Genomic DNA, 14236 nt, shown 5'->3' with positions numbered 1-14236 from the left:
GATTTTTGTGGGCCATTTTTTGGATTTTCAAAGGGCGACGCCATTTATGGTAGTAATGGTTGGCATTTTAGGCTTGTGGGCAATATGTTCTTTTACTAACCACTCCTCTACTTGGATTGCCTTATAGGCTTGTGGGCATTCTTTAAAAGTGACATATGTTTTGAAAGAGGCCTTTATATTAAAACGTAAATCTAAGTAAAGTTGTCAAAACCTTATGATGAGCATTCTTTTGACTTGGAAATTTTAGAAAGGGCTTTCGTAGGAGGTCAATGATCCCTTCGAGACCTATTAAAGGATTTAGATTTTTGACACATTGTGATTATTAGAAACCATTATTATAAGATGGTGATCATATCACCTAATACAAGGTGATGCCATTGCCTTGTTATCGACCTTTGTAGTGAACCCAACCTAAAGATGCCAAAGGTCGTCTGTCAACATGTGACATGAAAATTTTGCACAAAAGAAGAAAAAGCTGAGCTTTCAATGGCCATAGCCTTGCACCAAAACTTGATTTACTGGCCTTCCATTGGAACCAAGTATTGATCTTTCGATACTCAACAATTATCTTCGGTCTTCTAGAAGTAGAGAGAGAGAAAAATAGGCTAAAATTGAAAATTCAAATGCATACAACTTTACTTGAGAAATAGTATAAATATTAATAGGTTAAAAAACAATTATATTGTGACCTTAACAACCAATGTACAATGGCTGTTGAACGTCTTTCTATTAATTTTCGCTGTTCCAGTGTGCATGACACGACGAGTATTCCAGACTCTGTGATCAGGAAATCCAGTTGTGGGTCGTACTCTCTGAGCGAGTCTCAGGTTTTGAACAGATGCTGACCCGCTGGTTGAGATCATCGAGGTCTCGCCCCCTCTTGGTATGCAGCAGCAGCTGCAATACTAGCAGGAGCAGAATACCTCATCCACCGCTTCTGTCGCCGGGCATTGTGTCCCCTCAATCCAGCAGCTCTGATTATCTGAAAGGAATCCCCTCATTCGCTGTTTCGGCACGTGTCTGCACAACCGTAGCTGCATCCAGCACCCATACAAGCTTTGACAAAACCCCCATCGAAGTGGGAGGAACCTTCCAGGTGGCTGCACAAATGTGCCTTTTGTTTTGTTTTGTTTTTTGGGTTTTTCTTCCTTGGTTGGTGGAAAACCAGTGTATTAATTATAACAATGCACAGAGAGAAAGAAAGAAAGAAATATTAACGTCTACATAAGGCCAATGTGGCCTATAAGACAATCCAAAATACATCCATGTCTAATGTCATCTCATCAGTAAGGTGAAGATAACATTAAATGAGTAAGTGGCCTATGAAACGATGCTATGAAATAAGTGAGTAGCCTATGAAACAATGCTAAGAATAACGTTACAATGTGACTGTGCTAGAGTAGAACCATGTCTAGTGTTGTCCCATTGGTAGAAAGAAAAGGAAGCCCAAATTTGGTAGAAAGAAAGGGAAACCCAAATTTGACAGAACTATGTGTACAGAAAAATGCGGTGGAGATTGTAGGCTGTAGCTAATCTTAAGGTTTGGTAACTGCTCCAGTGATATACCTAGTGGTAAGTCTTCTTCGGTGTCTCCAGATAATGGCTCTGATCTGATTGTGGTGCGGCCTCCTTGGATGTGGTCTTGGTAGATGGGGTCATTGTGGTCGATGAAGTGAAATGGCTCTATCCAATGTGTGTGTGTGTGTGTGTGTGTGTGTGTGAGAGAGAGAGAGAGAGAGAGAGAGAGAGAGAGAGAGAGAGAGAGAGAGAGAGAGAGAGAGAGAGAGAGAGAGAGAGAGAGAGAGAGAGAGCTCTGCCTATAAGGTTCTCTTGGCTCGTTTGCCTCTTCGTTTCAGTCAATCCTTTCTGCTGCAAAATCAATTTTTGGAATGTATTCAGCAATTAATTGAGCCATTTGTTGTCTCTGTGTCAGTTGGGGGATACCATTGATGACTTGCTTACATGCATTGAATGGTTGAAAGGCAGAGTTCAATTTCTACAAGAAGAGGAATATGCTAAATACAAATTGCTGTCCATAGCAGAAGCTTTACACGACAATAACTGTCAATCTCATCAATTCTTTGCTTGATTGCATCAAAAATATGCTCGGGAAAATATTATGCGTTTGAAGAATGAGCAAGGTGTTATGGTGATAGATCCTACATCCATCATTTAGATGTGTGTTGATTTTTATAAATCATTGTTGGGTCCACAAGAGATTCTTTTTGATGCTGTTCACTCTACCCGCATATATATTTGTGATTTGGTTAGTTACGAGGTTTAGCTAGAATGGGTTGATTTAATGGAGGCTGATATTTTGGAGGATGAAGTGGAAGAGGTGTTGCTAATTAATGTCTAAAAGACACCAAAAAACCTATGGACCAAAATTTAGATGACATATTTGAGGAAATATGACTATTTATGAGTGTTAACAACATGGACACGCACAAGTAAGGGGATTGCAAACTAAGGGTATACAATATATTCAATAGTTTGATGAATATGTGTCTTCAACATGTGATCAATCTCCTCATATTTGGGAGATTTTTACAAATGTAAGACAATGATCTCTTAGATCCTTCTATGCAACATGGATTATTGGGTAGGACGTTGAGCATTAGTTGTATTGTCCACTCCATAGTTGTATGACATTTTCAAAGTAGAAATGGGGTTTGGAACAGGAAGCAGAGTTTCATGCTATTAACTATCAATGTACAAAGTGATGTGTGTGCATGCATCCATGCCCAAAATGGGATAGTATAGCCTACAAGCTACATTGCACAAATGATGCTTGAATTTCCATATTTAAAACATAGTACATTCTACAATTAAATGTGTTCAAACTTCGAAATGAGTTGTGACAATTCATAAACAATGATAATCTATTAACAAGGAGTAGTTAAGTCTTAAGACTTTTGAAATACTCCTAATATTACTAGTCAAGTCTAGGGCACTTCTAAGTTCTAGGTTCTAACTATACTTAATCTTCAAGAAGAAGTAATGAAAGGTGAGGATATGAGTCAAATGCAAAATAGAGAAGAAAATATGATGAAATTGAATAAATGATGAAAAAAATGAATGTATGTAGACAATCCTCGGTAGAGCTGTCCAATTTGAGAGTGCAATGAATGTGGAAGCGTATGACCTGACTGAAAGAAAGAAGTGAACATAGAGAGAGAGAGAGAGAGAGAGAGAGAGAGAGAGAGAGAGAGAGAGAGAGAGAGAGAGAGAGGTTAGCGATGGTGGAACTGGCTCCCCCCTGACTTGGTGACATGTGTCGTACCCTATGTGTTGCGGGAGATCTCCCCTCAGCCAGCGTGGGGTTTGTTCTGCCCTGACGACAACATTTCGCCCTGCCAATCTTCCCGCCTTGACACCTTGCTGTGCTATCTTGCCCTGACACTTTGCTCTTCACTGGTCATCGCTGCGCCAATCTTCATGTGCCCATCTGCCCTGGGAGCTTGCTTGTGTTCCTGCGACTGTTGACAAGCTTGAAGGTCGTCTTACCTGCGGATCGTGGCTTTGCATCTGACCTGCACAAGGTCTGGTTCGTGGCATCCTGCTTTGCTTTCATGCAGACTGTGGCAGCAGAGAGAGAGAGAGAGCGCCCTGTAAATAGCTTCCGATCTCTTGTTAAAGTGGTGATACAATATGGCTGGTTTGGACATGGCCTTTATTGACCAAACGGTGGCAGTCCTTGGTCCAGATTTTGAAACAGAGGAACCAGAGGATATGGTTCCTTGCTAGAGAAGATGCCACCTGGTCCTGACCTCCAGCCTGCGGGCAAACGCACCAAGCATACTTCGGAAGATACAATGGATCTTCAGGAACGTTCTTATGCTCAGGTTGCTTCTAATTCTGTGGATTCTCAGGATGTTGACTGGGATCATTTGTTGGAGTTTGCCAACACTCTGCTTGGTGATTATGTTCAACATAATCATGAAGCGTTTTCTGACTCTGCAACTGAAGATGTGCTGGAAGCCATTGTGGATCCTAAAAATGTTTTGCGCTCATTCTTAGTGTTTTATGAACGTGCTGTTATACTCTTCTTCACTGGTAGGATCCCAGTGCTTTCTTATATTCGCCAATGGTTGCAAAGTTTGCTACAAGGGGAGTGTGTTGAAGAGATTTTTGTTGGGCCCCGAGGCTTTTATGAGGTGTTGTTGAAATCCGAGATCTGCTGACTAAACTGCCATTGTTCTTTGATTGCCATTTGGTTCATATTGTGCCATGGCGCCCAATGGCAGATTTTTAGCGCTTGCTTCAACGCAAATGCCCGGTGTGGGTTGAGGTGGAAAACTGTCTGACTATCTATTGGCCACTGTTAAAGGATGCCATGGCCGTTGTGAGTACTGTTTTGGTTCCCCCGAGTCTAAGGGCTACGAATTGTAACCGTTTGTGCATGTTATGGGACAGTGCTCGGAAAAGGCCTGCTTGGTTACATCTTAATTGCTCTGGCATGCATTCTTTGTGCTTTCGTTTGAAATGGGGTAACTTTGCAGGGCATTGTTTTTCGTGTGGAAAATTGGGGCATTTTATGGCCGAATGTCCAGCGAAGCAATCGACTTCAGTTGCTGAGTATGTTTTGCCTCCCATGGAAGATATGGTGCTTGATGCTTCGTCGCAGGATGCGACCTAGCCACCTAAAGTTTTGGATAAAGGCAAACAACATGTTTCGGGTTTGGATTTCCGTGACAATGACTGGGTAGATGTACGTGCCAAAAAAGGTAAAAGATTTGATGCTGGCATGGCGGATACTGTGCCTAATGCTTCACAAGATTCCTTGCGTACTTATATGCGTAGGAAAGACATGTTGTCTTCAGAGCACACTACTCATGCTATGGTTTCTTTTGCTCCTCGCAATCAGCCCACTAGGAAAGTATATACGGATGGTCCAAAGGGCCCACCTGCTAAGTTGGCTTTTGATGCTAGAGGTAACGTGATTACCCCATGGGATCGTTGTTATCCCCGTTCCATCCCGAAGACAGTGAATACACCGTCTACCTCTAAATCTGGCCGTTAGAACTCTTTTGCCGTGTTAGCTGATTTTTTGGATGAGGGAGTCCTTGATATTCTAGTAGAAAAGGTTAAATCGAGGCAAGCTTTGCCTCGTTCTTGATTTTCTTTTTCGAATGCACATGAAGATAGCCACGTGGAATGTGCGAGGCATTTGTTCTCGCAATAAGCAACATGCATGAGAATCAGTGGGATGTCTTGTGTGCTGTTGAGCACAGGAGTCACGGTGAAGCAGGAAAAGTTGTGGATTGCCATGGGTTTCGCTTGTTTTATGGAGGGACACATGCCATGCATTATTCTGGTGTGCTTATGATTGTACATGAGAAATATCAGCCCGTTTTTATTAAAAATGATGTACATGGTCGTTTTGTGGTGATTGAAGTTTTATTTGAAGAAGAGATCTTATGGTTAATTGGGCTCTATGCTCCAAATGACCCTTTATCCCACCGGGATCTTTGGAATACTTTGCAGACCTCCTTGTTACTTGGCAGACGGGGTTTTTTGATGGGGGATTTTAATGTGTGTTGATCCTTCACAGTCCACATTAGAGCATTCGGTGATGGACGCTCCGAAAAGCCAGGTGTGGAATGCGTTTGCTCTTGCCGTACTTAAGCAAGATCTCTGGTCATGGCTACACCCTTCTTCTATAGGGTTTACTTTTCATTCTGCGCAGTATACAACTACATGGTTGCGGTTGGACCGCATGTACATCATACTGTCAGAGTGCAGCGGTACGGAAGCGTAGGACAGAGAGAGAGAACGCAGAGAGAGAAGAGAGAGAAAGAGACAGTGGACGATGAAGATCTGCTGTATAAAGAATGCTGAATACAAAGATATGCAGATATATACACGGGCGCAGTGCGCTGGACTGCGTGTCTCCACCTCGACGATGCAACCTGCTGTTCACCTCGAAGTCCGCTGCAGTCTGCACTGTCTGCTGTCTGAAATTTGCGAACAGAGACAGAATCTGCGCGTGTCACCGGTCTGTAATTTGCGAGCAGAGAAGTGTACCAGACTGCTGAGAATGTCGGGTATAAATAGCCGAAAAACCGGGCAAAAGAGGGCGCCAGAAATGCCCAGTCGGCTGCATTGCCTGCTGCAGGTCAGACTGCCACGTGGCAGTCCGATTGCACCAGGCCACCTGCCCTGCTGCCCTGATCTGATCTCTAACACCCCCTCTCAGAGCTTGGGCAGGGCAGAAGCCTGAGGGATCTGGAATGTCTCCGAAGTAAAGCCTGAGGAAGTGCCTTCGTAAACAAATCCACAAGATTGTCCTCTGTCTTGCAGTACTCCACAGTGATGGTCTCATCCAGAAGCTTCTCTCGGATGAAGTGGTACTAGATCTCTATGTGCTTCGTCCGGGCATGAAAAACAGGGTTCCTTGCCAAGGCAATGCAACTCTCATTGTCACATCGCAGCAATGTAGGACGAGTCTGGGGGCACCCAAGCTCCTCCAATAATCTCCGAAGCCACACAGCCTCACATGTGGTGGAAGACGCGGCCCGATACTCCGCCTCAGTAGACGAAAGGGCTACCGTGGGCTGCTTCTTGCTACTCCATGAAATAACACCTGCACCCAAGGTAAAACAATAACCTGTAGTAGACCGCCTGTGGTCCATATCACCGGCCCAATCCGAGTTGCTCCAACCTGCAAGTACAAGATCTGACCCATCTGTCCCTGCGGGGTAATGAATCCCTAAATCAGACGTCCCCCTCAAATACCGAAGTATCCTCTGAGCAGGCTGCCAATGCACCGTCTTAGGTTCACTCATGAACCCTGCCAAGAGCCCAACAGCAAAACATAGATCAACCCCGGTGTTGAGAAGCCAAATCAAGGACCCAATCAACTGACGATAGTGGGACGCATCCGCCAAAGGAGAAGCTGAATGGAAAGTGGCCTTCCAATTCGGATCCATAGGAGTAGATAGGGCCCGACAATCCTCCATCTCAAAAGACACCAAGAGCTCCTGTACATATCTCTGTTGAGAGATAAAGATTCCCCTCTGAGACTGATAAATCTCATGGCCCAAAAAGAAATGGAGGAGACCCAAGTCCGTCATCTCGAACGTCCGATGTAAAGCTGACTTCGTCTCTTGGACCTGCTGTGCATCATCACCTGTGACAATCAAATCATCAACATATAAGACAAACAGCACACAACCATCCTTGGAAGTGTGAACATGTAGCTACGGACCGCCGATATCCCAACTGAGACTGGAGGAATGAATCAATCTTCTCGTTCCATGCACGCGGAGCCTGCTTGAGGCCATACAAGGCCTTCTTCAACCTGTAGACTTTCCCATCTGAAGATCCAAAGCCGGGAGGCTGCTCAACATAGATCTCCTCCTTCAAATCACCATTGAGGAAGGCCGACTTCACATCCAACTGATAAACAGGCCATCTCCTATGGCCAGCCAAAGCAAGAACAGCTCTAATGGTCGCCATACGAGCTGTGGGGGCAAAAGTATCATGACAGTCAATACCTGGGCGTTGTGCAAAACCTTTAGCAACAAGGCGAGCCTTGTGCTTATCCAAAGAACCATCGCTAAGGTATTTGGTCTTGAAGACCCACTTGACTCCAATCACCTTCTTCTTCGGGGGGCGGGGCACGAGTGACCAAGTGCCATTCCTCTCAATAGCCTCCAACTTGGCTTCCATAGCTTTCTTCCATAGTTGGAGCAAACAAGCTTTGTAGAATGTGCCTGGTGCCGCCATGACCGCCGGGGACCATCCTGCGGTCCCCACTCCTCAGGAACCCCCTGGATCCCTGAATCACGGAGTGTGTCACAGGCCCAGCGAGGAGGAGGCCGAACCTCCCCTCGTCTTTCTCCATCAGCAGAAGACTCTGGAATATCCACCGGTGGTAACTCCGCTAAGGTGTCCGGTGGAACAGTAGACTCTGTGTCAGAAACAGAATCATAATCAAAAGGTACGGGCTCCAATGGAATTGTAGAAGGAGCCCAACTCTCCCCTGGATCTCCAAGAACGGGATGCTCCTCACCCGTTGAAGTAGCCGGAACCTCCACAAACTGCACATCACGGCTAGTGTACACATCCCGCTTGACGGGATCATACAGTCGGTAGCCTTGGGACTGGGAGCTGTAGCCAACAAATACCTGTTTTCGGGAAGCTGCTTCAAATTTATCACGGTGAGCCTTGGGAATGTGAACATAAGCATCACACCCAAAGACCCGAAAGCAAGAAACATTTGGCTTCGTCCCAAAATAAGCCTCAAATGGGGTCATCCCTTCCACGGCCGAAGTAGGGGATCGATTAAGGATGTGGACTGCAGTAGCCACAACCTCGGCCCACAGAATCTGAGGGGTCTGTCGGTGCTCCATCATGGTGCGCGCCATCTCGATCACACTGCGGTTCTTCCGTTCAAGAATACAATTTTCTTGAGGAGTGTTGGTATTGGCAAACTCCTGGTGAATTCCTCTATCTGCACAAAACCGAGCAAACACATTAGAAACAAATTCACCTCCCTTGTCGGATCGCAAGGTCTTCAACTTCTGGCCCGATCAGTTCTCCTCAAAGAGAAGCCAATCCTTGAAGTGCGAGAAAGCTTCTGACTTTAATGCCAAAAAGTAGGCCCATGTCATCCTGCTGTAGTCATCCACGATCAGCATGAAGTACGAGCTCCCATGCAAGGACTCATTCCTCATAGGGCCACATAGATCCGTAGATACTAACTCCATCGGTGAAGTAGACCGCCGCGAAGCTGTGTGGGGAATGGCATCCCTATGCTGCTTCCTCCGAATGCAGGAGACACATGGCTGCTGGCTCACCACTATATCCGGCAACCCTCGAACAAGCTGTCCACGTGACGCCCTCCGAAGATAGTCATAGTTCAGGTGACCAAACCGAGCATGCCATAACTCTGACTGTGACTGAGAGGTAAGAAGAAGAGTAGAGAGGGCGGTGGAAGACTTCAGTTTGTAAATGCCGTTCTCCTCATATCCGGATGAGAGAACCTTCCTCGATCCACGATCAAGGACTTGCACCGTAGTACTGTCAAACTCCACCAAAAGGCCAAGGGAGGAAATCTTATGAACTGAAAGGAGATGGTACCCTAATCTTGGTACATGCAAAACCTCTGAGGTATGGGTACCACCTCGTCCATTGGGAATAAGCTGCATCTTACCCCGACCTGCAATAGATACTGAAGAGCCGTCTCCAATGAGAATCTGCCCACACGAGGGTCGCAACTAGGCAACACCATCTGATGAAGGAGTCATGTGCCGTGAGGCACCACTATCAACAATCCACTCTCGAGCCTGGGGAGCTGTCATCGCACCATCAGAAGCATTCGGTGAAGCGTCCTCAATGACAGCTAGATGAAGAAATGCAACTGATGAGGGTGCAGCCACCGCGCCAGAATCCTTGAGGTGTCCTTCTTCTTGGTGTCCTTCGTGTCTTTGTCAGGGCAATCCTTCTTCCAATGGCCAGTCTTTCCACAAATATGGCATGTGGAGTCTTTGCCCTTGTCCTTCTCCTTGTCCTTCTTGGACTTGTTATCCCCCTTCTTCTTTTGGTCCTTCCCCTTCTTCTGAGAGGCTTGACCTGTCAGCGCCTCCGACTTGGAAGCATTCTGTCCCTTTAACTGTTCCTCTTGGTCCAAGACCATAGGAACCAACTCTTCCCACCGAAGAGTAGACTCTCGCCCCGAAGCAATAAGGGCAGAGTAAAATGTACCGAATCGTGGCGGCAACTGGGACAATAGTGTGATCGCCATGTCTTTAGAGGAAATCGGCTTCCCCGCATTCTGAACCTGGATCTGAAGCTGCCTTAGCTTGTTAATGTGCTCCCGTAGCGAAGAAGACTTATTTACGGACAAGGTCCGCATCTGTACCTCCAAAGAAACCCGCTTCATTAGGGTCATCCGATTGTACATCTGATCAAGCTCCAGCCATATCTCCCGAGCCACCGTCAAGTGCTCGATGTGAGCGATCACGGCTGTAGTGCATGATAGAAAGAGAAAGGATCAAATCCTGGCATTCAGTTTGTCCCAATGAGACTGGGCCTTGGCCAACTCCGCACGAGCATCGGAAGAGAGTTTGGACTCATCTCTTACCGTGGGCCGGTCAATCTCCTCCTGTACTAGCTCCGCCAAATCATAGGACTCAAGAATGGCCAACATCATGACGCGCCAAATGCGGTAGTTGTCGCCGTCGAGCTTCTGATCTGCAGGAAGAGTCGGTAAGACAGGCACCTTCCAGTCCATAATCGCCTGGAACTCCAAGTCAATCTCTGTAGACATCTTCACCTGCAATGCCTTCACAAACGCAAAAGCAGCCCCCTCTGACTGGGAAAACTCAGCCTGCTAAGGCTCTTCCGCGTCCTGAACCTTCTTCACTCGCCGGAGGCGATGAAAAAGCAAAACCTGCACTTGTAGGCTGAAAACTCAAACTTCCTCCGCGTCAAATAGCAGTAAACAGCAGCAAATCCACCACCTGTACTCCTTTCCTGTGCGCCCACACTCGTTTCAGCCTTGTTCCAAGGCGCAGCCCTCCTGTTTGCCCTTAAACGCAAAAAACGCAAATTTGTGTCGCGATGGAAACTCCTCTTCAGGTTGATTCTGCACTCAGTCAGCCCTCAAACACTGCTCTGATGCCATGTCAGAGTGCAGCGGTGCGGAAGCGTAGGATTGAGAGAGAGAGAATGCAGAGAGAGAAGAGAGAGAAAGAGACAGTGGACGATGAAGATCTGCTGTATAAAGAATGCTGAATACAAAGATATGCAGATATATACACGGGCGCAGTGCGCTGGACTGCGTGTCTCCACCTCGACGATGCAACCTGCTGTTCACCTCGAAGTCCGCTGCAGTCTGCACTGTCTGCTGTCTGAAATCTGCGAACAGAGACGGAATCTGCGCGTGTCATCGGTCTGTAATCTACGAGCAGAGAAGTGTACCAGACTGCTGAGAATGTCGGGTATAAATAGCCGAAAAACCGGGCAAAAGAGGGCGCCAGAAATGCCGACTGCCTGCTGCAGGTCGGACTGCCACGTGGCAGTCCGACTGTGCAGTCCGACTGCACCAGGCCTCCTGCCCTGCTGCCCTGATCTGATCTCTAACGCATACAGGATGATGCTTTTCTTCCTGAGATGCTGGAAATGAAAGTGTTGTAGCAATATGCCTTGTTGGACCATTTTCCTCTATAGCTTGAGATGCTTGTACAACCCATTGCACCTTTTAAGTAATTTCTAGATAGACTCCCTTTGCGTTTCAACTCGTCTTATTTTAAGCATTTAATCTTTCAGGGTTATATGCAGCAATTGATTGATAGATTTTTATTGGACTTCTCCTCTGAGGGCAATGCTTCTTTTGAACAATTGCTCTCTAATGTGCAGCGGATTGTTCGGCAGTATGGGATCCATCATGCCTCTCTTTGTCGGTGGCGTCAACAAGCAGCGGAGGAATTACTGGCTTTGGTTCGTTCTCTACTGGTGGAGACTCCAGATGATGTATTTATGCTGCCATTGGCTATGCGTTTGACTGATCTTATTAAAGAGTTTCAGTTGAAATCTTATCAGCAGGCCCAATTGCAAAATTTGATTGAGAATTTGCAAGATAGTGCCTGTCAGACTCATAATTTCTTTCGAGCTCTCCATGCATCTGCTGCTCGAGAGAATATGACTAGACTCCAGGATGCAGGTCAAATGGTCACTGATCCTCAGACTATTGTGAATATGTGTAGGAATTATTTTCTAGACCTTCTTGGTTCTACTCCTTCACCTTCTGACCAAATTACTCATGCCCGCTCAGTTTTCTATGATTTGGTCCGCAATCAGGTTCCACATGACATGCAAACTACTTTGGAGACAGATATTCGTGAGGCAGAGGTTATGGATGTTTTGTTACACTTGCCCAAGGATAAAAGTCCCGGTTGGGATGGTCTCACCAATGAATTCTTTGAGGTTTTTGCTACCGGACTGGTGAAACCATTGACGGCTATGTTTCAGTAGTTTTGGGAAACGGGGTTCATGCCTTCTTCATGGAAAGAAGGACTTATCAAATTGCTTCCAAAAGTTCCTTCGCCGTCTATGTTGAAACATTGGCGACCAATTTCTTTGATGGGTTCTATGTATAAAATCTTTTCCAAAGTGATGGCGAATCGGCTCCATAAGCATCTTCCTGCCATTGTGCATCCTCTTCAATATGGTTTCATTAAGGGCCGAAACATTCTGCATAATGTCTTAAATGTGCAAATGGCTATTGACTATGCAAGGCACTCTAATCAGGAGGTTGTATTGATTCAATTGGACTTGGAAAAGGCTTTTGATTATTTAGACTGGTCTTTCATTGTAGAACTTATGTCTACTATGGGCTTTGGTACTCGGATGTCTTGTTTGATCTACACCATTAGTGCTGGGGCTTCTTCGCGAGTTATGCTGAATGGTGGTGTTACCCAGCCATTTGTCATTGCACGCTTTGTGAGATAGGGTTGCCCTTTGAGTTCTCTCTTTTTTGCCCTTGCGACTCATCCGGTTTTTTCGATGTTATCTCATATGGCAGCTTCTACTCAGTTGGCTGGATTGTCTCTTCCTTTTCGACAGCACTTCATTAGTCAATCCTTGGCTGATGACAGCTTTATGATTTTGCGTGCGGACAAGGATAATCTTCGCAAAGCATTAGATGTTTGGACTCTCTTTGGTCATGCTTCTGGTCTTCATATCAATGCTTTGAAATCAGCCATTCTCAGTTGCACGGAGTCAGATTTGCAGTCATTAGACTGGCAGGGCATGGTTGTTTCCCGTGGTTTCATTGTCAGGCATCTTGGGTACCCTTTGGGTGTTGATGTTCGGCCAAAGCAACCATTATAGTGGATTTCACAGAAACTGGCAGCTAAGTTTCTGTATTGGAAGTCACAGGCTTGGCCCTTCCATGTTCGCCTCAAAGTGGCTCAGGCAATTATGTTGGCAATGCTCACATATTTCTTGCCATTGCTGCCTTGGACTACTACTACATTGAATGCTCTTACTCAATACATTCGTTTCATGTGATGAAAGGACTCCTTGCATGCAGGCATTTCATGGATTTCTTGGTCGCACGCATATACCCCCAAACGCATGGGTGGTGGGGCTATTTTGGATGCCGAAACTCATATGCTAGCACTCCGTTGGTCTCTTTTTCGTGCCATGTGCTTGGATCATCACCCGTGGGTCTTTATAGCCCGTTATTTTCTTGAGGATCACGGGCTTGTGCATGGTAATACCCAAATTCGGAGCTCCTGGTGGCATATTCTTAATGCAGACTCTCGGTTTTCTAGTCCTTCATCATCCTTGCTTGCTCATTTGGTATGTTCCTGGAAATTGGTTCTCCAGAAGGCTCAGTGGCATCCAGCGGAGGACCGCTTAGCTACTAACTCTTTTCAACTAGAATTGTTGGCAGCCTCGAGATTACTTTCTTGGGAAGGCAAACATGAGCTCAGACCAAAATTTAACCGCATGGCACGTTTGGGCTTGACTTCAGTTGTTGCAGATGCCACCCTTGCCAGTCGCAATGCGTTGATATCGTTTTGTACAACCAGGAGGCTTTTTAGGATCCCTTCTGGATACCGTGATTTATGGGGACAACTTTTGATGGTGCTCCAGAGCAGACAACCCTTTCTTGCCCTTGCTTCGATCGTCCTTGGCAGGACTGGGACCTTGCAGGTCGGCTGAATTTGGAAAAGGCCTGAGCTAACCAGGTGTATCATCTTCTGATTAAAGATCATCAATGGCTGGTTACTAAAGCTAATACTGTATGGGGATTGGGTAAATCTCAGTCATGGTGGAAGGTAACTGTGATGGAGGGCTGGTTGAACAAGACACCTTTCAAATGCAAGGTCTTTCTTTGGAGGGTGATGATTGGTGGTCTTCCTCTTGCTTCAGCCCTTTCCAAGCGTTGAATCTCCAACGGCAATTGTTTCTTTTGCACCACCAGTGTGGAATCGGCCTGTCATCGATTTATTTCTTGCCCTCTTGCTAAGAAAATCTGGTCACTCTTGTCAGCGGTTTGGCGAGCAGTGGTTGGTTTTTCGCTAAGCCCTTTTGATTGGGTTTTTGTGCGGCCGAAATACCCCACACCTGCACAGTCGCATATAAAGATCTTGTTTCACTTTCTTAGATACTGGGGCTATTGGCACAATTGGACCATTCAGAATGCTTTTCTTTTTGATTCAGCCTCTAATGTTCAAGGACATATTGCTAGGCTTAAAGGTCTCTTGCATTGGCAGAT

General features: G+C 46.0%; 1 protein-coding gene across 1 annotated transcript in view; it reads left to right on the top strand.

The window, feature by feature from the left end:
- The first annotated feature begins 707 nt into the window (after nt 1–707).
- Nucleotides 708–14236, top strand: part of LOC148035443 (uncharacterized) — a 154517-nt gene continuing 140988 nt past the window's right edge. Inside the window, exon 1 of the mRNA XM_087677401.1 lies at nt 708–1096. Coding sequence (XP_087533527.1) covers nt 839–1096 — 258 coding nt within the window. The 5' untranslated portion in view covers nt 708–838. The remainder of the gene's footprint in view (nt 1097–14236) is intronic.

This window comes from Lygodium microphyllum, chromosome 5 (assembly GCF_053477565.2).
Source record: "Lygodium microphyllum isolate KBCC chromosome 5, Lygodium_microphyllum_v1.1.10, whole genome shotgun sequence".
Classification (NCBI taxonomy): Eukaryota; Viridiplantae; Streptophyta; class Polypodiopsida; order Schizaeales; family Lygodiaceae; genus Lygodium; species Lygodium microphyllum.
Note: the sequence above shows the minus strand (reverse complement) of the source record. Positions and strands in the feature narration are given on the sequence as shown.